Genomic DNA, 26,028 nt, shown 5'->3' on the forward strand with positions numbered 1-26,028 from the left:
AAAAAATCCTATTGATGTGTATCATCAGTTTAATATCACCTTGGACAAACAGGGAGGGCAAGATTATTTAGAATATTTACACTGTATTTTACAAATTTAAATGGTAGGTATTTCTTCATACAATTTTACTTTCTCCAACATCACAATCAAAGTTTGATCCTGGGTGCTTTCCACAGTCATAATGGAGAGATCCTTTAGACTCACCTTTGACCACCAGCAGTGATGTGGGCACCCTGGTGATACGGGACATCATGGTGGCATGCTGCTTTCCATTTCTGGCATTCCTAATGTTGCTCAGCATACCAACTGTTGTGTTTTCAGTATAATTCCAAGGCACAGGAAAAAGTACAGACATTTCTTCTGCATTTACTAAGGATCAAACTAGATGTTTAAATTTTCCCTTACTTGAATTACATATTGATAATTCAATGAATGATGAAGCCTTTACTGTAGCAAACAGCTTTTGACCTGAATAATAACATCTTTCTAAACAAGTGCAGGTCAGTTTCTCTAATGTGAAAATTTTATGATCTCTTCCCAGGGGTGTTACAGTTTCTTTTGCCTTCAGCTGTCTTGCCAGGCTTATGACAGGCAATGTTCAATGTTCAGAATAACTTCTCGTTCTAAGTCTCCATCCCAGTGTGATCTTTGAAGTCCTTTTAGGAGTCAGTTTGAAACTGTCAATCCTGGATGGCTCCAGTAGTGCAGGCAACACAGCTGAAGGAGTGATTGAATGATTGATACCCTTAACACACAGGCAGCTGTCCATGGGCACAGGCAGTGATGACCCATCAGTGAGTTGCAAGCATTTTGCAGTGTTAATTCTAAGGTGTGTTTCAGGATGTAATGAAGATGGAGCCTACATAAGCCTTATTTACAGTTTAAATTCTCGGGTCTGGTTTTTATTCTTACTGACAACTTCTACTACTCAGAGCTGTAAAGGTGTCTGCCTAGAGTAGATTCCTGTTTTTCAGACCCCAAGATTATAATTTGGTGGTTTTTATTGGGACTGCTTAGAGCTCCCCCTTCCCTTTCTCACTGATTCTCAGCCCTAGTCCAGTTGGGTGAAGTGGCTGAGTAGTTGGGTTTCAGCAGCTGTCAATCTAGGGAGATGCTTGCTCTTATCAAAAGTAAATTCCTTCATTGCACAAGAGATCTCATCTCCCTTTTCAGGAACATGCTCCAGCAGTTTGCTGCTCATTCTGAATAACCAGTTTTGATTCTTTATTTCATCATTTCCATCATCATTCAAGTATAGTGTTATTTGTACATCTTAAATAAAATTTAAATTTCTTCTCTTGAACCCCTCATTTCCTGCTCTAGCAACTGCCTCATTTGTTTGCTCTGCTTTGAAGCTTAACTTCTTGAGAAAGTTGTTCATACTCAGTATTTCTAATTTCTCTTTTCTTTAGAAAAAATATTTTTACTCTGGAAATAACCTCAAAGGTACAGAAGAGTTTCAAGTATAATGCAAAGAATTTTGTTTTCCCCTGAGCCATTTGAGAAGAGTTGTCAACAGGTGCCTGTTATCTCTGGATACTTTAACATTTCCTATAAGTATAAACATTCTTTTACATAATCATAATATAATCATTATGTACAATTAACATTTATACATTTATACATCACCACCTTCTACTTCTCAGACCCCACTGAAGTATTTCAGATCATCCCAATAACGTCCCTTTTAGCAAAAGAATCCAGTTCCGAATCATGGGTTGTATGTAGCTGTCAGGCACAGTTCCTTAGATGTCCCTGACTCTTAGGACATTGACAGTTTTAAAGATTATAGGCCATTATTTATAGAGTGTCACTCAATTTCAGTTTGCCTCGTGTTTCTTTATGATTTAATTAAAGTAACAGAAATTTGACATTAATATCAGAGAACTGGTGGGATATCCATCACACTGCTTCCTTCTCTCAGTGATACATGATTTCAAATTGTCACTTACTGGTAGTGTTAACTTTAATTACTTGATTAAGGTGGTGTCTTCCAAGTTTCTCCATATAAAGATATTTTTTTCTTTGTAGTTTACCCTGCTGTACTTTTCATTTTCTTGTAAAACAGACTCTCATCTAACATCCTCTATAGCTATTTATTATGTTTTATTTTCTGTTCTCTCCATCCTTCTACTCAAATACTGCATAAGCAATTTGATTATGTTGTACATTGGTGTGGTTTGATTCATGGTTCTTCATTTGGGTATTGAGTTACTTGAAACTGTGGATTTGTAGTTTTTATCAAATTTGGAAATTTTCAGTTATTATGTCTTCAATTATTTTTTCTCTCCTTTCTTCCACACACTAGATTTCTCCTCTCCTTCATAGACTCCGATCGTATGATTATTAGGCTGCCTGAAGTCGTCCCCTAGCTCAGTGGTCTCCCTTTGCTTATTTGTTTTCCATCTGTTTTCTCACTGTGCTTCACTTTGGAGAGTTCCTGTAACTGTCTTCAAGTTCATTATTATCTTTTCTTCTGCAATGTCTAATTGGTGCTAATTCCATCCAGTATGCTTTTTATCTCTAAAAATTTGATTTGGGCCTTTTTAACATCTTCCATGTCTCTTTTAATCATGTTTTGCTTTCCTCTGTTTCCTTGGTCATGTAGACAATATTTACAATAGCTATTTTAACAGCATCCTTATCTATTTATTTTATCATCTATGTCAATTCTTCATCTTTTTCTCCTCAATAGGATTAATTAATTTGTATTAACTTTTTCCTCATTATGGGATATGTTTTTCTCCTACTTATTTGTATGCCTGGATTTTTTATTAGATTCCAGAATTAGTGAATTTTGTTTTTGTGTGTGGCATACTGAAAGTTTTTGTAGTCTTTAAATATTTGGAGGTTTTGTTCTGTGGTCCAGTTAAATAACTTGGAAACATTTTGATCTGTTCTTTTAAACTGTGATAGGTGGGTCCACCTCAGCCTTTAGTCAAGGTCTACTTGGCACCACTACTGAAGATGCTCTTTCTAAGACTCGTCAATCCCCTATGTGTATGAGATCTTTCTACTCTGTCCAATAGAGACACAAACTACTCCAACCCTGTGTGATCACCAGGGACTACTTCACTTGACCCTTTCTGAAATTCATTTCATAGTCTCAAGCAGTTTTCTCCCACATATGTGCTGACCAGTATTCAGCTAAAGACTCGAAAGAAATCCTCTGGAGGTCTCTCTCTCTCTCTCTCTCTCTCTCTCTCTCTCTCTCTCTCTCTCTCTCTTGTGTGTGTGTCTAGGTTTTTCTTCTCTGTCACTCCCTCATCAACTCAAGGAGGTTTCTGAAATCTGTTTGGGTAGCCCCTCCCTGTGCTGTGGCCTAGAAATCTTTTCAAGCAGTAAGCTGGGACATGGGACTTATCTTGCCTCCCTTCTCTCAAGGATAACTGTTCTGTGCTGCCTACTGTCTAATGTTTTAAAACACATTTGTTCATTTTTTTTTTTCCAGTTTTTAAGTTAAAGCAGGAGGGTTTAATTGGTCCCTGTTCCTCCATCATAGTCAAAATTGGAAGTCTAGAATATTACATTAGTTCCACAAGGACAGGAATCTATTTTGTTCCCTAATTATTTCAACTTTCCAGAACTGTGACTGGCATGTTAGGTACTCAGTAAATATTATTTGAATGGAGTATTTGTTGATTAAGATTATATTTGAGAATTTTTTCAGCAATTATTTGTGTCTTTCCTATGTGCTGGCACTGATGACATAGTGGTGAATAAAATAGATATGATTCCTACCTTCAAAGAGCTGAATGCCTGAAGGGAAATATCAAACATCAAATAAACAAGCAAGACTTGTAATTATAAATTGTGATAAGTGTTTTTCCATGAAGGAAAAGAGTAGGGAGACAGAATAGGTGAGGAAAGTGATGACCTCATCATTATTGGATAAGATCATCAGTCAGGACTCTGCAAAGAGGCAATATTTCAACTGACTTCTGAAGGGAAAGGAGGAGCCAGCCTGGTGAGGAGATGGGGAGAAGAATGTTCCAGGGACTTGTATGTGTGAAGCTTCGAGGCAGAAAAGAACTTGGAGCTTTCACAGAATTAGAGGAGACCAGTATGGGAGGGAAAGACGCTACAACGTGAAATTGGAGAGATGGCAAAAGTAGGCAGGACCCACAGGCTGTTTTTGTGATGTCTTGGCTTTCTACAAAGTACAATGAGAAGCTCTTGAAAGTTTTAAATAGGGAGTAATATGAGCCAATTTATATTTAAAACTATTTTTCTAGCTGCAGTATGGAGAATACTACTCCTGGCACCGTTGTAAAAGAGAAGTTATTTACAGCTGAGATTCTTAAAATTTTTTGTGCCCCTAAGCTTGTTTGACTGTCTGCTGAAGCATATGTTCTCCTTCTCAGAATAATGTTTTTAAATTACAAAGGAAATGAATTATATTAAAATATAGTTCATCAGAATATTTTTAGGAAAACTTTTGTGATACAGTTAAATATATATATTTCTTTATTAACTTATTATGTAGGATATAAGAGTGGGTATGTACTTACAAAATGAAAACATAAAATGTTGATATATCTATACTAACTACCATGATGGAAAATATCTGATTTTTATTGGTGACTAAACCACAGACACTGTTAATGCTACTTGTATTGTCTACATCTATAATGGAAAGAAATGTTAGATTTCCATTTGAGATTGGTGAAAATAACTATGTCATTTTTTTTAATCTTTGAACTTCACAGACCACACCCTGAATTCAGTTCATCAAGCCCATCTTAGTCCATTTGAGCTACTATAGTAGAATGCCATACACTAGGTGGCTTATGAACAACAGAAATTTATTCCTTACAGTTCTGGAGGCTAGAAGTCTAAGATCAAAGTGCCATAGATGTGACATCTAGTAAGAGTCTGTTTCCTGGTTCATAGAAGACCATCTTCTCTCTGTGACCTAACGTGGGTAAAGGGGCAAGGGAGTTTTCTGGGGTCTCTTTTTATAAGAGTACTAATTCCATTCATAAGGGCTCTACTCTTATGACCTAAAAATGAAAATGAAAGTTGCTCAGTCGTGTCTGATTCTTTGCAACCCCATGGATTGTAGCCTGCCAGGCTCCCCTGTCCATGGGATTCTCCAGGCCAGAGTACTGGAATGGGTAGCCTATCCCTTCTCCAGGGGATCTTCCCAACCCAGGAATCAAAAGTGAACCAGGGTCTCTTGCATTGCAGGTGGATTCTTTACCTGCTGAGCTATCAGGGAAGCCCCTCATGACCTAATCACCTGCCAAAGGCCCCATCTCCAAACACCATCACATTGGGGATTAGATTTCAACATGAATTAGGGGTGTGGAGAGGAGACACAAACATTCAGTCTATAAAAGATCCCTTGGAAATTTTTAGTTAAGAGATTATTTCAGCCATTGTGGAAAAGAAGATAGAGGCCTGGACTAAGGCATTTGCAGAAGAGGTGACAATAAGGGGACAAAGTTGAGATGTTTTTGTGGGAGCATCCCTATACAGTGTGAATGTACTCAATGGCTTTGGTAGGAGAGCTGGATTTGGCATGAACACAAGTCACATCTTTCCTCAAGGTGTGCTGGCAGCTGTCACCTTGGTAGGAGGGTAGGGTTGGAGGTGAGGGGGATAAGACCAGGGCGAGGGAGAAGCCAGGGCTTCCCGCCTGCTCAGTGCTGTTACTGCCCTAAAGGGGGTGCAGGCAGGCCCCAAGTTGCTGGAGCGGAAGCTCTGAGGGTCAGGTCCAAGCAGGCTCTATTCCCTTGAAGTGTGAACTCTCCCCTATCCCAGCACCTATCCTTAGTCCCCTTGGGAGCAGTGCTGGAGCATGAGGGGCCCATCTGGGCTCTGGACGTCTGTCAGGGCACAAGCTGCGGTGGTCCAGCCTCAGAGTTTAAGGCTGCTTCTGAGGCATGGCCTCTGAGAGTGCTAGTAATGGCTGCCTCCGCCCTGCTCACACAGCGCTTCTGGTCAGAACCAGAAGCGTCTTAGAGCAGAGTTTTCTGCCATGCAGCCCTCACTCCAGCATAGAGCTATGACATGAATTAAGCAGGGCTGGAACATTCACTCAGCTCAAGCTGGGGTGCTCTGGGGCGGTCATGGAAAACCAACCAGCCACCAGTGCAATTTCAATCATCCCTCTCCACTCTGCTTCAGGAAAGAGTGCGTACATGCATTCCTCCCAAGTAGACGGAGTCTGAGCTTCCCACAGCCCTCATGTTAGCCCTCCCAGTCCTCCAGTCTGTCAAGGGAGCTTGTCTTCACTGGGCCAGACCTCAGGACTCGTGCCTGCAATATGTAGCTTGAACCATTTACTCCCCAGGGAGAATCTCTACTCCTGTAATCTCCCTTTTCTTCTGAAACCCCTGCCTGAGCCACAGGTCCTGACCTGATTGCTTCTCTTCCCTTCCTACCCAATTCTGTGTAGATCTTTCTTTCAGCCTTGGTTGTAGAGGAGACTTTGCCAGTTTCCAGTTAGTTTTCAGTGCCAGATGTAAATGTATTTTGATGTGTTTGTGGTGGGAGATAAGTTCCAGGTCCACCTACTCTGCATCTTGATCATCTCTAAAATTTAAGATATTTTAGTAGGAACAATCAACAGAACAGAAAAGAGAGAGGTTACCTAAAGTTATTGGGGAAATCTTCACGGAAGAACTAGGCCTAGGAATGTGAAATGTGAAAGAATCTCTATGAGAAATGTTAGCAGAGATGGTTAGAAAGCCAGAAGATTTGCCAGGCAGGCTATTGCTGTAACTCATTGAAAGGTAAAGATAAAGGATACTACTAAGAGTTAGAAAGAAAGAGCATTCCTAAAAATTAAGTCAAGAACACTAAGACTCAGGACACTGGTACTCACAAGCTGTGAGAATGAAACCTCAGCTTCACATATTAAAAGTGAGGATAATAATAATAGCTTGTGACCTATAGTGTTGTTTTAAGGATTAAATAAAATCCTGTGTGTAACGTAACATGTATCAAGGGCGGATAAATATTAGCCATTGTTCTAATTACTGCGAGGATTCTGACATTGTATTAGACCATCACCCACAGGAGATTGCAATCTAGTTGAGAAAAACATGATAAAACACATTATATATTTTCAGAAGGAAATTGTTCAGAATCAAGTGTTCAAATACAAGATCTGAGCAACTCAAAGCTATTAACACATTGTTGACCAGAGACATATTAATTCATCTTTTGTTATCCAAATGTTATAGACCGGAGATGTTTCAGTATTCCCTTACATAACAAATCACCAGCCACAGGCATTAGTTTCTTCAAAAATTACTCTGTCAATAATATGTTAAATTTTGCCCAGTATGGTGTTTTCTGTACCATAAAAAGACTGAAAATTCCTGCTGCACATTTGTATGTGAGCATTGCAAATGAGTAGAGACACCGCTGTATCTCTTGTTAACAAGGAAGTTTTAGATATTACTATTGTCTAGTCTCTGCTGCTTGCATAATAATGACTGTGACTCAAACAATTAAAAAACCAAAACAATAAAAGTAATTGAGACTCTAAAAGTCTGTTCTTTGCTTTCATTTAGAAGAGCTAAGACAAGAACAGGCTGTTTCCTTTCATTCTGTCATAATAGTATTTCAAAAAGATGCACAAAGAATTTCAATTGACCTTTGGAACTAGCCCTGCATTTGAGTAGTTTGTATGTAAAAGGCTGTTTGAGTTGTTTGTATATAGATGGCTGTGGCTTAATGGCTAAACATTAATGTTCAAATTCTTTTTCTGCAGCATACTTTGCTATATGACACTGAACCACTCCTGCAATGTGTTGAGCCTAAATTTTTAATCTATAAAAGGAGGATAATAGATCAATAGAGAAAACTTAATGTCTGTAACAAAATAGAAACACAATAAAAATACTTTAATAATCAATGTAATGCCTATTAAAGAGTGAGGATTTAAGCCAAAAGTTATAACAAAAGACAAAGAAGTTTATTATATAATGATGTATGGGTCAATTTACTAAAAGGATACAACAATTTTAAATATATATGCATCCAAAATCAGAGTGCCTAAATACATTAAGCACATATTAACAGAACTAAACGGAGAAACAGATAATACAATCATAGTTGGAAACTTTAATACTTTACTCTCAACAATGGGAAGATCATCCAGACAGAAAATCAGTAAGGAAATGTTGAACTTGAACTCTACTTTAGGCCAAGTGAACCTAAAACCTATATAGGACGTTACATCCAACAGCTTCAGAATATACATTCTTCTTAAGTGCACACAGAACATTCTCTTGGATAGGTCAAATGACAGATCATAAAACAAGTCTTGGCAAATTTAAGAAGGTTGAAATCATGCCAAGGATCTTTTCCAATCACAGCTGTATGAAACTAAAAATCAGTAACAGGAATAAAACTGGAAAGTTCACCAATATGCATAAATTTAAAAACACACTTGTAAACAATGAGCCAATGGATCAAAGAAGAATTAAAAAGAAAAGTTAAAAGATACCCTGAAACAAATTTAAAAAAAGGAAACACAACATATCAAAACATATGGGATGCAGCAAAAACAGTTCTAAGAGGGAAGTTTATAGTGATAAACACCTATGTTAAGAAAAAAATTTTTAAAGGTATCAAATAAACAACCTAACTTTATACCTCAGGTGACTAGGAACCAATTTTAAGCACAAAGTTCATGAAAGGAAGCAAAAACAAAGATCAAAGCAGAAATAAATGAAATAAAGACCAGAAGGACAAAAGTCAGCAGAGCTAAGAGCTATTTTTTGGAAAAGTTAAACAAAATTGACAAACCTTTAGCTAGACTAAGGAAAGAAAAAAAAAAGAAAACTCAAGCAAAACTGGAAATGAAAGAAAAGACATTATAACTGATATCACAGAAATACAAAGGATCATAAGAGACTGCTGCTGCTGCTGTTGCTGCTGCTAAGTTGCTTCAGTCGTGTCTGACTCTGATGAATCATTAAATGCAACAAATTGGATAATCTAAAAGACATGGATAAGTTTCTAGAAGCATGTAACCTACCAAGACTGAATCATTAAAAAAAGAAATAGAAAATCTGAACAGACCAATTACCAGTAAGGAGATTGAATCAGTAATCAAAAATTCTCACCAAAGAAAATATCAGGACTAGACGACTTTCCTGGTGAATTCTACCAAACATTTAAAAAATTAATGCCAATTCTTCTAAAACTCTTCCAAAAAACTGAAGAGGAGAGAACACTTCCAAATTAATTTTACAAGGTCAGCATTACCCTGATAGAATAGCCACTTAGGGACACTATAAGAAAACTGTAAGCTGATATCCCTAATGAATATGAATGCTAAAATTCTCAACAAAAATATTAGCAAACCAAATTCAACAGCATATTATGTGCTACATCACATTAGTAGAATGAAAAATAAAAATCACATGAGCATCTCATTAGATACAAGAGAAAATTTAACAAAATACAACATTCTTTCATGTTAATAACTATCAATAAATTGGGAATAGAAGGAATGCATCTCAACATAATAAAGTCCATAATCAAGCCCACAACTGACATCATACTCAATGGTAGAAGATTAAAAGTTTTTCTTGTAAGATCAGAAGCAAGACAAGGTTACCCACTCTCATGACTCTATTTAGCGTAGTACTGGAGGTCCCAACCGGAATAACCAGGAAGGAAAAAATAAATAAAAGGTATTGAAACCACAACCAAAAAAGTAAAATTGTCTCTGTTTGCAGATGATGATCTTATATAGAGAAATCCTAATAATGTCACCCCCTCAAGAAAAAAAGAAAAAAAAAACCTGTTAGAACTAATAAATGAACTCAGTACTAGCAGAATAAAAAATCAACATACAAAAATCAGTTGTGTTGATGGCAAACTATGCATTAGTTCTTGAAGCCTCTGCCTCAAAATGACTTATATCACTTCTGCTTATGTCTCATTGAGCAAGTCTGCTGCCTTTGTTGGGTATGTATAACCCACATGTAGGAGGGGCAATGAATCTTTTCAGGAATAACCCTGTCTCCCCGCTCTTAGAAAGGACTGTCTTCCAGTAGTCACTTTGAGTTGCTGTTGTAGTCGTCCACTGATGTGGGAAGATGTTCGTCTTGATTTCTAGAGCAAGTGTATTACGTCTTGTAAGAGACTGACTCTTGACTTTATGGTTTTTGACCCCCAGATGGCTGGCATTCTCTGGGTAGATCATCATCCACCTAGGCCCAAGATGCAGTTACAAAAGACTTGTAATTTATTTCCTCATATTAAATTCCCCTTCAATAGTGAAAATTTGCCACTATCAAAGCTCATCAAAGGAAGGTACTCCAGAAGACATTCAACAAGGAGCTACAGAAATGTGAGAAATGACAGCATCACTGAGATCACTGACCAGCCTCCCAGGGGAATTCCTTAAAGCATGTGATGCTTGGTTGAAGTAACACATAGAATATGTGTCATAAATTACATATAATATTATCATATATATAAAGTTACGTGAGTACATATATAATACCTCTCGTGTATTTGTTAAAAAGAAATCAACATGGCTTTAGGCATCCCTAGCTCAATTTCTGAAGCAGAGAGCTACAACTACAGAATGATAATAATGGATAGCCTGTGTGAAAAGCTTATAGTGTTCTAGGCACTAAATGATTTATGTGATTTACCTCATAATCCCTTGCAGCCAGGGCTGGGACTGAGATGAGGGAAGCAGGCAACCTGCCTGTGGCACGGAATTTAAGGAGATGCCCAGACAAACACAAGGTTGATGCTTGCTTGACCCTGACCATGAATGCCTCCTTCAGTTTACTCCCAGTGCCTCACTCACCTCACCCTAATCCCGGACCTGCTTATAGCAACCCTGTGAAGTCAAGATCATCAACTCCCTTCTTCACAGATGAGGAAACAGTGACTTTTGAGGATGAGTATCTTGCTTCACTTGAACCCAGGCAGCATGGACACCCAAGTCTGAGCCTTGACTCCCTGAACCTGCATCAGTGCCTTAGTCGACGCCTCATCTAAAGTCTTGGTTGTTTTTGTCGTCTTTTCTAGGTGTCCAAGGCAGCTGCAGACTTGATGGCCTACTGTGAAGCGCATGCCAAGGAAGATCCCCTCCTGACACCTGTTCCGGCTTCAGAAAACCCATTTAGGGAGAAGAAGTTTTTCTGTGCTATCCTTTAAGTCTTCAGGAGGAACCTGAGGAGCCTCGGGGCTCCAGGGACACTGATGTAGAGTTTTTAGCAAAGTGGGCGCCTTTCTAGTCCACAGCATTTAAAGAGAGGGAGGAGAACCATCCTGGAGTCTCCAGGCTTATGCATGTTTAAAGAACTGGTCCCCTTTATGAGTATGAAAGCTGATCCACACCCCAAGTTAAGAGATCTGATGTCTGGAGAACTGCCTAGAGGAGGGGAATATGTAAAGATAAAATTGATGTCATTTCTTTCCTGCTTTTCCTCCCCAAACCTTATGTTTCTGCTTCATATTTAAAAAAAAAAATAAAAATTAAAGCAGACAGCTGTACTGAACTCAGATATGTATGACCTTCTTGGAATGAATATTGCCTTTAGAATACCCTTTGACAAGCTGAGTCGTCCAGTGTAGCCGTGGTTCGGTTCAATGGCGTTGATGTTTCGTCTTTGTTTCTTTTTTTTTTCCCTTTTCCCCCACCCTTCCTTCCACCCCTCTCCATTAGAGTAGTGAAGAGATAGGCTGGATTTGTCTGTAAGACTGAACTCGAAGGATAAGCACCCAAAGGGTTTAGAGATGTTCCCCGTGGTTTATCCTCATGGTAATAACAACAACAAATGCCGATTGTCTGTGTTCTTTTATCACTATTCCTAACATTTGTACATGATAGCTTTGATTCTGCAAGTAAAAGTAAATCATGTGTTGTGACTGGTGCTTACATATATTTGTGACAGTTTTTGAGTAATACTGCATGAAAATGTCCCCATGTTACATCCATTCAGAAGTTTTGTTGTTTTACTATAAAGTTTGGAAAAAGAATAAAAGAGAAATAAAGCTAGGGAGGACAAGACTCAGTATCTTGAAAACTGAGATGACTTCAGAGCCTTAGCCATGCCTAAAATACCTCCTAGTTAACAGAGGCGTCAGTGCTTCTTCAATGTATTTTACAGAATCCAAAGCATTTTGATTTGATCGAGGATCCAGGGCAGCACACGTTGCAACAAGCAACAGAAGCAAGGATTCACCTTGAGTTGGGAAGTGCTATGGTCACAGAGTTAGAGCAAATTCCCTTTTTCCCTGAGTCACCAAAATTCTAGAGTGAAGGAAGGCTTTCTGTGCTCTTCTTAACAAGAAAAAACATGGCCCTCATTTGTTCAAATATCAGGAAATAACCCTTGACTCCAAATCAAATCCACTCTCAGAATCCAGCGAGGAAGGGTCAGGTGCCACCCCAAGCAGCTCCACCAGAAATAGTTCTGGCTCTTTTTTCCACTGAGATAGCCTTTGTTTTTCACCTAAATTCTCAATAGTCTTTTCTTTGTGTTTATTCTCCGCTTTGTTGGTTAGAGTCTCTCTGCCTTTGTTTACAACTTCCTTGCGGCTCTTGCTCTCTCTTCCCAAGAGATGTGTTGAAAGTGATTTTTTTCTTTGTGGCTCCAGCCTCCACCAGTAATGAGAAACTTGGAAGTCTTTCTCACTTTTTTCAGTGTTGTTGCTAGGCAGATGAGGGCTCTCTTACAACTCTTTTTATTTTGAAATTCCAAAAGACGATTTCTGAATTAATTTTATTCTCTTTCCATTCTCTTCCTCCCATTAAAAAAAAGTGGGGGAGGGCAAGGAAGGAAAAAAAGAAAATAAAAATTTGCCCAGGGACAGATTTGGAAAGAAACTTGATAAATACTTTGCTTAGCTTCTTGTATGGGCATGAGGGTAAAACAATACATAAATTCAATTAAAACTCATATCTTTGGGGGGACAATATTAAGACATTGTGAAATTCATGAATGCACTCCTGTAACCAGATACTTCTGTTCAAACTTGGATTTTGTTGCAGTCAATGGGACTCTGATGAAGATTTAATGGGGGAAAAACCCTGGCAGAGTATTTATTAAGCTACAGTATTGTACTATTGACTTACTAATGCTGTAGAATCAACTAAAACCCAACCACATTTTTAAAATAAGCCAAAATATGAATTGAATATGTGATCACATAAAACAAGTGTGAATAAAGCACTCTGTGGTGGTGATTAAGGCATCATTTTAAGACCCTGATGCTTTTCATAATCCACACCATTTATTTTTCTCAGAAGGAGTCTCTATATTTTCATGTAAAGCTAGATCTTTGGAGCAGTAAAAATGGAATTAATACTCATAGGAAAACAGCTCTGTTAATTAAAATTTAAGGAAGTGTCAAACTGCATGTGACCTTGTTTATCAAAGAAGAAAGAAGGCAGAAAATACACAGGTATTTTGAAATTAAGTTTAAGAAAAATGTTTGACTCATTCATAATTTCATGTCCTACAAAAGGGAATTATAATCCCAGAGTTTTTATATGAGTTTTGACTTATTGGTATTTTTACTTGTTAAGGGGGAAATAATCTTTTGATTACTTATGCCTCTAATGAGTTTTAATTCTTTTAGAAATTTAACAATCATTTTCACCAGCATAATTTTATCTTAAGGGGTGACTAATAGGAAAGCTTAGCTTAATTAGTCAAGGCCCTAATTTATGTATATAATATATTGAGTAGTAATGAAAATCTGCCATGAAATTCGTTAAACAGTAATAATAACCCTCTACTTAGAATGCAAACTCTATTAAGGAAAAAACCAATCTTGTATCATCCTCAGTATTAAATCTACTTTCTTCTTTTTTTCTTTTAATTTTAAACCAAGTGCTATTTAAGTCAGAGCTTGTGAATAAGTACTTTGAACTGAGGCTAACTTTGCTCATAATATTTGAAAGAGATTGCTTACCAAGGAAAAATTTAAAACCATTTCTCCATATACTTAAAATCACAAAAAGAATTTTGAGAAATCAAGCATGCTGTCTTATGGGATTTTTTGTACTTTTTTTTTTTTTTTTAATATTTGCTTCTAGCTGCTCCTGGCAATGGTGAATTATTATACATATACATTAACGTTTTTCCAGCCCTAAAACTGTTCACATTTTTTCCTATATAAGATCTAAGGAGTGTATCTTTCAAAGAGAGAGAAATACAGAAATGTTAAAGCAGAAAAACCTGAATGTGATGTGTATACTTTCATCCCCCATAGACAATGTATTTGTTTTAATAAATGGAATTTTCAGATTCATTTCCATATGCAGTTGATTTTATTGTGAAAGCCTGTGGACCTCCTCACACAGTGACTCTATGGTTATTTTGGGAAGGATGATAACACATAACAAGATGGATGAGGAAATAGAAATCCATGGATTTTCTTTAGGGTTTTGTTAATAAAAGTCACCCAAGGAGGGAAAAACTCACATGAGGCTCTTGGAAAGCCTTTCTCTCAGGGAATAGTGCCTGGGGACAGAGAAAGGATACAGGGAAAAGTCCAATCTGGCAGGCCGGACCATGAAGACAGATGAGTTGCATTTACACTTGAATATCCTGTGGGTATGTCACACGGGGATTTTTCCTTTACAAAAAAAAAATAATAATTGAACAGAGAATGTGCTGTTCTCTGTAAACTGCTCATGGTTTAAAAGAAGCAGTAGAGAAGATAAATGCTTAGGACTCTAGATTCATGGCTCCTTGGAGATATTCTCAATCAAGAAAGCCTTCTGTATGTCCCCCAAATAATGCCAGTGAGTAATAGACCCTGTTAGTAAGAAGCAGGGGCTTCCCTGGTGGCTCAGAGGGTAAAGAATCTGCCTGCAATGCAGGAGACCTAGGTTCAATCCCTGGGTCAGGAAGATCCCCTGGAATAGGGAATGGCAACCCACTCCAGTATTCTTGCCTGGAGAAGGAGACTCTGGACCTCAGGAAGTGTGCCTGCAACAAAAGTGTCTTTGAACCTCTGATGAAGGGGCCACTTGGAGTTTGTACATTTGTTTACTTGATCACTGTTTCTCAGACTGTGGTCTCTGGATCCCCTGCTTCAGAATCACTTGGAAAGCCTATGACTAGTTCAGAGTTACTAGCAATGGCACTTAAGACCATGCACAGGTTGCATGCTACAGTCTGAGGACCACTGATTTAAGTACTTAAGACAGCTGGCTTTTCATCATGCCTCACAAAAGGCACACACTGTCAACGTGCTGGCTCTTGTTCCCACGGCTGCAGGAAGTGGTCGCCCTAGAGTGAACCGTGGCTGAGGATTTCAGCAGTTCCTGGATGTGAGGCACTGGGAGGAGGAAGCCGGTGGGTTTTAACTCTGCTCCTGTTCCACTAAGGCCCGAGGGAGGATCGCCTCCAGCTCTGGTTCTTTAATAAGCTGCTCACATTTTAGATAGCGCTCATAGTGACGTGGGAATTGGAGCTGGGTCAGCTCCAATCCACAAATTGCAAATAATTTGCCAAGGGAAATCCCTTCCCCTTCGGTTCTGCCCCAAATCTACATTCTCTTCTATTTAGAACCAGGAGATTCAGGCAGAATTTATTTTTAATGAAGGGGGTCACAGGCTCCCAGGCCTTTCCTCAGTAACAGTTCCTATGTTTCTCCATGTCCATGATAAAAGAAACCCGGAAGCAGGGTGTCCTTCCTCTTCAAGGTGATGGAAAGATGGTGCCCGGTGACCTTGGTTCATACTGTAGGCAAGCAAGAGCCCATCCACGGTGAACTGGCAAACAGGAACGGGGTCCCAGAGTTTATGTGATCTTGGCCGAGTCCTTTAACTTCTCCATGCTACAAAATGGGGGCAGTGTACCTGATTCACTTGCCTCGCACAGTTGTCTAAGCCAGATGAAAAAGAGCAGGTGAAGGGCATCATGAAGGAAGAGGTGGTAATCGCTGGACCCTGCTTGCACAACTTTCAAAGAGAGGAAAAGTCTAGATGGTTCTTGCTCTTGACTCGCTGCCTTTTCTCTCTACCCCAGGGTGCCATGGTTTAGACCCTCAATGCCTCATGTCCATCCACTGGTATAGCCACTGTGACTCTCATCTCCTCCCACTCTAAGCCATCTCACTTACCCCTGAGCATTCATTAATCAGGACTCTCCTCCGGTTACAAGTGGCAGAAATCTAGCTGAAACTGGCTAATCACTGGAGAGCTCAGAAACAGACCCACTTCAGGCTCGGCTGAATCCAGGTGCTCAGAATGGTATCTGTCTTCGTTCCCTTGTCTCTGCTTTCCTCTGTGCTGGTTTAACTCTCAGACAGACTCTTCCCCTGCAGATTCAGAATAGTTTCTGGAGCTCCAGACTCACATCTCACCCACTTAGCAATCACAGAAGAAAGATCACAGCAGCACCAGCAAAAGTTCCTGGCTGTATCCCCGAAACACTTTCTAAGATTTTTATTGGCTGGATCTGGTTCATGTGCCCAGCCATCCGTGAACCTGAGCACACAGGCAGGACAGTGGGTCCCAGAAAATTGAAGCACTTGTGCTAGAGGATCAGAGATTGAAGGTTAAAGGCAAAAATAACTGGTGCCAATCACATCTTGCCAGACTTACTGATGTAACTGAGGCCTCCCCACATGCAGCCACCCGGAGTAATCCGGCTCATGGAGCTCTTTATCAGCCTTTTCGGTCTACACGCAACTGCCTGACTGGTAAGGCCCTGGGGAGTCAAGGCCACCTGGCTATTCCTACTTTGTTTTCTAAACTCTGCTCTGGTTCATCCTGTATCCTATAAATACAGCATCTTCAATCCTAGCTCCATGCCTTTGCTCATTATGTTACTCCCTCCGGAATGCCATTACTCAGCTCCTCCAGTAAACAAATCTCTTTCAGTTTCAAGCCCAGTCTGAATTTGAGGCTGCCTGTGAATGACTTCAGGGAATGCTTACCTCCTTCCTCACTCAACTCCTGTTGCCCTTGTCATCATCACTGAACAGTCCAGTATTTGACTGACTTTGAGGCATTATGCTAAGGCAAACCCCACAGGCCTTGCCTTTGTGGAACTCATGCTTTAGTGGACAAAAAAAGACAAGTAAACAGTAATTATCAGTCATGGTAAGAAGTCTCGGACACAGAAAGCAGAGAGGAGGGCAGAGGTGGATCACCAGCCACAGAAGGTGATGTTGGAGTTAATGGCTTACATGAGAATCTTGTCTCTCTGGGTGAATTGTCATTTTCTAGGGAGCAGAGAACGCCAGCTGGGCAGGTCTCTCTTTAATCCTCCTCAGCACCTAGCTCAGCAGTTGGGGACACAGGCAGTACTCAGCAGTGATGGCTGATGGATTGAGCACAGGGCAGATGTCTGCAGAGAAATGGGATGAGGCAGAGACATAGCTATAAAAGTCAGTCTTGTTGTGAGCTTCCCAGAGATAGCAGAGAAGGAAGTGCTCCCCCCTGCCCCTGCCTCCACGAAGGTCAGTGTGACCTCTCCTCCCCAATTGGTGCCAGCTCCATGACCCCACGACTTCATCCTTTTTAGCTAGCAGCCCCTTGGCCTAAGAAGATACCACTACTTTCCAACCTGGAAGTGAGATTTTGGGGTCCCTGTGGGCCCCGAGGCCAGAGGAAATCCTGCTGACTACATTGCCTTAATTTTAGCTCTCAGTTCTGGTCAGTTCAGTCGCTCAGTCATGTCTGACTCTTTGCGACCCCATGGACCGCAGCACACCAGGCCTCCCTGTCCATCATCAACTCCTGGAGTTTACCCAAACTCATGTCCGTTGAGTCGGTGATGCCATCCAACCATCTCATCCTCTGTCGTCCCCTTTTCCACCTGCCTTCAATCTTTCCCAGCATCAGGGTCTTTTCAAATGAGTCAGCTCTTCGTATCAGGTGGCCACAGTATTGGAGTTTCAGTTTCAACATCAGTCCTTCCAATGAACACTCAACACTGATCTCCTTTAGGATTGACTGGTTGGATCCCATTGCAGTTCAAGGGACTCTCATGAGTCTTCTCCAACACCACAGTTCAAAAGCATCAATTCTTTGGCGCTCAGCTTTCTAGGGAGGGTCCATTCAGCCCTCTACTGAGAACACAGTCTTTAATTGCCCTCCACCGTGTCTACTTGTGGCCCTTTTCAAAAACTGAAGTATAGTTGACTTACCATGTTATGTTAGTTTCTAGTGTAAAGTAAAGCGATTCAATTATATATATATATATATATGTTCTTTTTCAGTTTCTTTTCCAATGTAAGTTATTATAAGATACTGAGTATAATTCCCTGTGATATGCAGGGTCCTTGTTTCCATGTGGCTTTTTAGATTTAAATTAACTATTATTGAGTAAAATGAAATATTCAGTTTCTCTGTACATTAACCATATTTCAAGTTCCCAGAAGCCATATGCGGCCAGTGACCAGTCTATTGGACATCAGAGACACAGGACATTCCCTACATTCAGGAAGTTCTATTAGCAAATGCTACTCCAGAGCAATTGTTAGCAACCTTTCTTCCACCCCATGCAATAGACAGAATATGCCTTCTCTTTGTACCCAAATTTTGACGACAACAACTCAAAGGGAAAAAGTAAAAATACTGTAATAAACCACATTATTCATAATAATTGGCCATAGGTCATGGTAAATCATGGTATGAAAGGGATAGATAATCTATCCCTCCTGGAGTCCTCTAAGCCATAAATTTACCCCTGTCTTTTTCATTCAAAGAAGTACAGTGATAATAACCATGATGACAATGATAATAATAACAGCAGCAGCAACGGTAAAGTGAACACTTATTAAGCACTTAACTATGTGCCAAGCATGATACTAAACATCGTGTAGACATCATTGCATTTAATTCTCACAATAACTCTGTGACATGGAGATTATTGATCTCCCATAGCAGGCATCTTTCTTGCCTCATGTCATATCTGGTGACCCACTTCTGACTACAGCTGCAGCTGCAGTAGAGACTCCTCCTTCCCTGGAGTGGGGATGGGAGTGATTTGCCCTCAGAGATAATCCTCAACCAGTGAGGGATGAGGTGCTCCCCTTTCAGAGGCTAATTTAGGGGTACATTTTGTAGGATTTCTCAGAGGGTCTTGGGCAGGCCTGAGTCTCGATTGACCAGGCTAGTAACCAACCTAATAATACACCATATTGGTTTTTTCCTCTTTATCTGTTTCATTTTCTTACCTCCTTCATTTCTGCTTTCTGAAATCACTCTCACCACTAGTCCCAATGAGTTACCTGCACTCAGGCTCTGCATTAGGGCAACTCAGACAAATTCATTCCCATTTTATAGGTAAGGAATTTAAAATTTAGTCCAGTTGACATTTCCCAAAGTTCCCACTGTTATCAAGTGGGAAATTGAGGACATGAACCTAAATCTGTCTTAATTCCAGAAACTTAACTCCCAGTTACTATCTTATAATATACATTAGAATGCAAGTGCATCAGAGGGAGGTGATTAAAAAAAAAAGTTCTGAATCTGCTTCTATTTATAGAATAAGCAGATTGTTTATAAACTTCAATCTCCTGAATCACTTCTCTGGAATGAAGAAATCAATGAATTCTTTCTTGACAATACTTGCCTTTTCTTCACTGTAGTCATTTGGTAGCTAGGAAGTATTCACCTGGCTCAGAAAATATTTCCTGGTATGGAGAAGCCTTTGCAAGCAGAACAAAAAAGGCTGTAACAGGGAAGTTCTGGAGTGTTTCTTTTCCTTCAGGGCTTTCAGGAGAGGGAAAATCCCTTCCCTTCCAGCAGCAGCTCCCCTGTGATCTCAGAGCCCAGTGACCCTCCAACAGTCAGAAGCAGGGTCTAAGTGGCAGTGGAGGCTTCCAGGCGTTTCATGGCGAAAAGCCCAGCCAAGGGCTCTTGCGGTGTAGCTTCAAGGTCTCACCCAGTCTGTCTTTAGGAAAGGATGAGATTGGTGCTCATTTCCTCCCCCCAACCACCAGCCTGTTTCTTGTCCCTACTCCAAGAATATGCAGTATCCCACTCAGACTAGGAACACAGAATCCCAGCACAGATCAGCAGTCAGTGCTGTTCTGACATATGCATGCATGGGAGGAAAATTTACTGTTCTAGAAAGAGTCGGACATAACCGAGCGACTGAACTGAACTCAACTGAATGCTTGCAAAAGCAAACTGTCACCTAAAAAAGAGGTCAGCATGAGGTACTTGTACATCCCACTGCCAAAAATCACTACATCCTCCTGCAGGTTATCTCCATTTATTTTACACAGCAGTTCTCAAAGAGTGTTCCAGGAGCTCATAGGGGTTCCTGAGAGCCTTTTAGGGGGTCTGCTAGCTCAAAATTATTTTTATAATAATACTAGGGTATGAGTTGCTCTCATTCATAATAATACTAGGATGTCATTAGTAGTTATTCTCATTCGTGAATTTAGGGTGGAGATTTGAGAGGCTCCATGATATTGATGGGGCTTCCATGATAGCTCAGTTGGTAAAGAATCTGCCTGCAATGCAGGAGACCCTGGTTCGACTCCTGGGTCAGGAAGATTTGCTGGAGAAGGGATAGGGTACCCACTCCAGTATTCTGGCCTGGAGAATTCCATGGACTGTGTAGTCCATGGGGTCGCAAAGAGTTGGACATGACTGAGTGACTTAAAAAAAAAAGATATTGATGTCATAACAGACTGAAGGCAAATACACATGAGAATTTAGCGGTCTTCTATGAAGCCAATTATTAAACAGATTTTCAAAATTGTAAAACAAAATAAGAAAAACAAAGCCATTCTTCTCATTATGTATTTGTTTTTTACGTTGGACAACATAGCTATGTATGTTAACATGTAATGGGTTTATTATTGTTATTTTCAAAGAATTAATAGATGCATAAGTTAAAATTTTTCAGTTTTAATTCCTAATATGGTAAATAGCAATAGATTTAATCCACCTAAACCAAATTCTTCATAATTCAAGGAGGTTGTCAATAATTTTTAAAAGTGAAACAGAGTCCTTAGACCATAAAGGTTAATATTGCCTTATCAACAGTTTTCTAGTCCAACTCCTTATTTGGCAGCTGGGAAATTTTAAACATCATTTAAAATCATATCACTGTTTCCTAGCAGAGTTATGAGTAGACTATAAGAAGAGAGATGAGGATTTGATTCAAAAGGGGGAGACAAAAGTGTTTTAGGTTGTCCCCTTAGATACTGTTCAAATGTTTTCTAGGAAAACATTCCTGAATTCAATTTTACAATTAAACAGCATGTTAAGAGATAATTTTCTACCTAAAAACAGGTAGAATCATGACTGTCAGGCAGGTGTAAAAGAAACATGTGGTAAAGATTTAACTCATTGTTGATAAGGAAATAAGGCCGATGTTATAGTAGGTTAAAAGCAAAAGTCAGACAGAGACATTTACAGATCAGGAATGCTGAAGTGGATTTGCAGTGGATGTAAAATTAGCCTCTTTCACAAAGAGGGAAAGAAGTGAATTGAGCCTCCTCTAGACAGACTGTAGTTGCATGTCTAACTAAGAGCTATTTCACATTGCCATCAGTTATCTACAACTCACAAAGTCCTAAAATATCTCAAAGGCAAGGTAAGGGACAAAGCCCCTGGGAACCAGAATGGGATAAACCCAGAGGAGTGTGCTTTCCAATGAAGCACAAATTTCCCCCTACAGTTGAGATCCCTGAAGATGCCAGCCACTGAGCTAATCTGAGTAAGAAAAAAGAGGAACTTGGCGTGTACCTTGCTCTCCAGTCCATGGGGTTGCAGAGCCTGACTAACACAACAACTGCTCTCAAAAGGCCTTTCAATCCATCTCTATTACCATGTGCTATAGACTGGATGTTTGTGTTCCCCTCAAATTCATATGCTGAAGATCTAAGGTCCAGTGTATTTGGAGGTGAGGTCTTTGGGAGGTGATTAAGTCATGACATAACCCTCATGAACAGGGTTAATTTATTAACAAGACCCCAGAGCTCCCTCATCCCTTTTACCAGTGTGAAGATGAAGAGAAAAGACAGCTGTCTAAGACCCAGGAAGCAGGCTCTCTCCAGACACCCAATCTGCTGGCATCTTGATCTTGGACTTTCCAACCTCCAGAATGCTGAGAAACAAATTTCTGTTGTTTATAATTCATCCAGTCTATGGTATTCAGCCCAAATGGGCTGCTGTATTCTATGGTAGGGCAGCTTGAATAGACTAGGACATCGTATAACCATCACTAAAATTGGATCGTACCCTAGTTCTCATACATAGATACTTAGGTATTTCTTAGGGTTCATCGCCATCTTCTGGGGGATAAAAGCTGCCATCTATTTTAGTGCCTACAGTGTTTCAGGTTCTTGACATTCTCCTTAAAGCCCCATCAGAAAGGTAATAGTATCTCTTATTTTACAGATGAAGAAAGAGAAGCTGAAGAAGTCACACACACACCCAAGATCTCAATCTCTAACAATCTATTTAGGTTCAAACTTTGGTGTATCAGGCTCCACTTTTGCTCTCTCCCCTAGTTCAGTGGTGATCCAGCAGAGCCTCTCTGGCAAAACTTGCACTTTGCAGTCATATTCACGCCAGAAAAGAGCAGTTAGTTTTGTTGAACCTTGAGAATTGTGTGTTGTCAATAACCTCTGAATTTCCAACATCTCTATGCTCAGTAATAGACATAGTAGGACCTCAAAGAGATGTTTGTTTCCTTCATCTTTCTTGGAGGCTGAATATTTCTAGATGGGTCCCAGGGAGAAAATTTTACAAAGATATTCTCTCAGAGAGATACAGAAATTACAGATGGACTGCAAAGCTTGAGTCAAGAGATACTTTAGAGCAGGAGTTGGCAGACCACAGTCCGTGGGACAAAGCTGGCTGGGTTTTTTACAGCTATAAGCTAAAAATTATTTTTGCATTTTTAAATGGTTGGAGAAAAGAAAAATTATATTTGTGACCTGTAAAAATTATATGAAATTAGATTTCAAGGTCCATAAATTAGGTTTCATTAAAATACAACCATGCCCACTCATTTTATATTTTCGGTACCTGCTTTTGAGCTACAATAGCAGATCTGAGAAGTTGTAACAGAAACTATATGACCTACGGAAGTGAAAATGCCTATTATTACCAGAAAATGTTTGCCAACTTCTGGCTTAGAGTCACTTTCAGTTTGAATGTTAAGAATAATTTCCCAGGAACCCAGAGTAAGTAGTTTTGGAGGAGTTCAACACGACATGACCTAAATATGGCAAGTTTCAGAATTACTTGGGAGGAAATTCTGTTATTGCAGGGATGTTGGGAAGAAGGCAAAACCCTATTGGAGGCTTCAAATTCTCATCTAAGCACCACTTTGGGTAGGTTCTCCTGCTGGGTTTCCTGCCTTTGGCACCTCTCTCATTCCGTAGCTGTTCTGGTTTATGTCCTGTGGAAGCTTCGCTTGCATTTACCATTAATTACAATAATTAAAATTAACTGGTGCCTCCTGTGTGGGAATTTTCCCGTCCCTAACAAGACGCTTCCAAAGGCTTCTTCTTTCTCAAGAGCACCCTCTGCTGGTCTGTTCTCAGAAGGCACCTCATCGTCACATTCACAAGCTGCAGGTGGGTTTTGCTGCCGGGAAGAAGCCAAAGGCCGGTTTTTATCTAGAAACAAAGGCATTTGGGGGTGATTGTCTCCATGCCTGGCCAAGTTTTTCACAGCACACAGGCATTAACTGAAGAAACAGAACTTGGTGACAGAATAAAACTCACAGTGAATGCAAACTAACAAACCCCTAGTTAGGCTACAGAGGCCTGGAGTACACACAGGCCTGTTGAATGCTGTCTTTCAAAAGACCTGTTACTATGGCAAAGCTGTGTTCATTACCATTTACCACCGTAAGGAAAGCTGATAGTGTCTTGATAAGGGAAGGGCAAGGTCTGTTTTATTAAGACTTTGAGGCCTGGTTGAAGGCAGATCAGAGAGGCCTGATTAGGATTGAGAAAGGATTGTGGTATAACAGGTTAAGATTGTGGGCTACAACCATGTAAGGCGAGTCTAGGAATGTAAATTTACACTGTCTGCTGATGACTTGAGACTTGCCAGAAACTTCTGCAATGAAACAAAAGATTTGCAACCTGCTTTTCCAAGGTAAGAGTCTCTGGACTAGTAAAATTATGCTAATAAACATAGACGGGTTGGGGGGTTGCTAGTTTGGGTTCTACGCTGACCGGAAAAAAAAATGCAGAACCTAAAAGTTGAGAATTCTGTTTTATATGGCAGGCAAAACAATAGTTAAGCCCAGGACTCAGTCTCTCAACTCCGAAGGACTGCTCCAAAGAGGTAAGGGAGAAACCAAGAGTTTTTGCAACAAAGACCAGGTAGTTGGAACTTCAAAAGATTACTGTTAATTTACAAATAAATAAACTTAGATATCTCAAGTTAATGAATTTAGCACTTTTCTTTGAATGGGAACATGTGAGAGTCTGGGCTTACTTAAATCATTTCTTTGGTATGCACCTCAGCTATCTAGGGCCAGTATCCTGTTCTTGGGGGCGGCTTTAGTGGCCCTGATAGCTGTAACATCCTTTCTTTACTCCCATGCCAAACAATATTTTACATTCACATGTCTTAAGTTGGTGAGTGTCGTCTAAGAGGCCTAGTGTGGGTGGGAGGTGGGCATGCCTAATGCCCTTGTGACTCCAGACAAAATGTGGTGGCTGCTGAGTTTCCACATTTCTTTGGGGGTGAAGGGAACTTTGTTACTAACTCGTGCTTGGAGGTGGGCAGTCTGCAAGTACAAGGGAGCTAGAGCTGGTAGAAAAAAAAGCAGACCATGTCACCCCAAAATATGCCTCTGACATAAAAAATTATTTTGAGCTGACGGCAATTAAAAAGCTGCAAACCCAGGAAAAGCTCTCCCTTGTTTGCCTGAAGACAGGAAATAAAATTCTCCTTTTACTGGATATAGACTTTTATCAGCCCATAGAGGGCACCAGAGGAATCTCTAAACAAACCTCGTTAAAGGAACCCTTATCCTTGTTGAAGAAGATAAGGGTTACCTGGGCCTCCTTGAAACATCCTTAGTCCAAACTCCCTTGTGTTGTTAATTCTTCACACATTTATTGTTTAATTGTCAGAAAAATATAGAAGTTTCCTACTCTGGTCACTTTTTTGAGTCTTCATTCTCTGGTGAGGAATCCCACATATGTGTAAAAAAATTTATTTTAATTTGTATGCTTCCCTCCTGTTAATCTGTCTTTCTCAGTTTAAGTTTCAGACCCAGCCAGGAACCCCCAAGATGTCCCTGGGGGAGTTTCTCCTCCCCCAGCACCTGTCAGGAATAAGTTTTAACGTCTATAGGCTGTGTGAGTGCCGGTTTGATAGAAGTATATGCATTGGGCCCCAAGGGGGTCAGGGTGAGAGAGAGACCACCCCATTCTCCTCTGCAGAGGCTCTGCCCTCACCAAAGAGATCCTGAAGGTGCTGAGGACAGGGCCTAGGCTTGGCCGGATGCAGGGAAAAATCAGGGAGCCCGCATAGGGTTGACGTGAGACCTGGGATTCCAGGGGTGACGGCAACCCCCCCCAGACTGAGAAGGGACAGCCTACCAGAAGGTGTCCTAGGCCTGAAGGCCAGAAAGCTCCCAGTATGTCCAGTGTGCTTTGGGAACAGGCAGGAAAGGAAGTCTGGGGCTGGCCAAATTTGCAAAGGTGTTGAACTTGATCTTTTAGGTGATAGGAAGCCCCTGAAAAAGTTTTAGCAGCAAAGTGCTAAATGTGCTAATGATTTTACTTGCTATTTAGAATTTTACTCCAGTTTGGAAGCTGTAATGACAAAAACAGAGTGAGGACCTTCCCTAAGAAAGTGACTGTGGATGGAGAGGAGGAAAGATTCAGGATGAAGAGGTAGAATCACTATGCCCTGGAGAGCACCCCAAATGGGGGAGGGGGGAGGTCAGGAAGAGAGAGGGGTCTCTAGCTTGGATGCTGCAGGAGACTTTGGTTCCATTAGCTGAGATGCGAAATGCAAGAGAACAAGTTCATTACGGACAGCGCCCCTTTGGTATAAGGATTATTTGAACTGGTTATTTTTTAAAAACAGCAGATACCAGATAAGCTCTGAGAGTAATACAAGTTACC

General features: G+C 40.2%; 1 protein-coding gene across 2 annotated transcripts in view; it reads left to right on the forward strand.

The window, feature by feature from the left end:
• GNG2 (G protein subunit gamma 2) overlaps positions 1-14,250 on the forward strand; it is a 124,255-nt gene extending 110,005 nt beyond the window's left edge. For both annotated transcript variants that reach the window (XM_065940987.1, XM_065940988.1), the window contains exon 4: positions 11,017-14,250. In XM_065940987.1, the coding sequence (XP_065797059.1) occupies positions 11,017-11,145 (129 nt within the window). In that variant the 3' untranslated portion in view covers positions 11,146-14,250. The remainder of the gene's footprint in view (positions 1-11,016) is intronic.
• The last annotated feature ends 11,778 nt before the right edge of the window (positions 14,251-26,028 follow it).

The sequence above is a fragment of the Muntiacus reevesi genome, chromosome 7 (genome assembly GCF_963930625.1).
Source record: "Muntiacus reevesi chromosome 7, mMunRee1.1, whole genome shotgun sequence".
NCBI classification, from domain to species: Eukaryota; Metazoa; Chordata; class Mammalia; order Artiodactyla; family Cervidae; genus Muntiacus; species Muntiacus reevesi.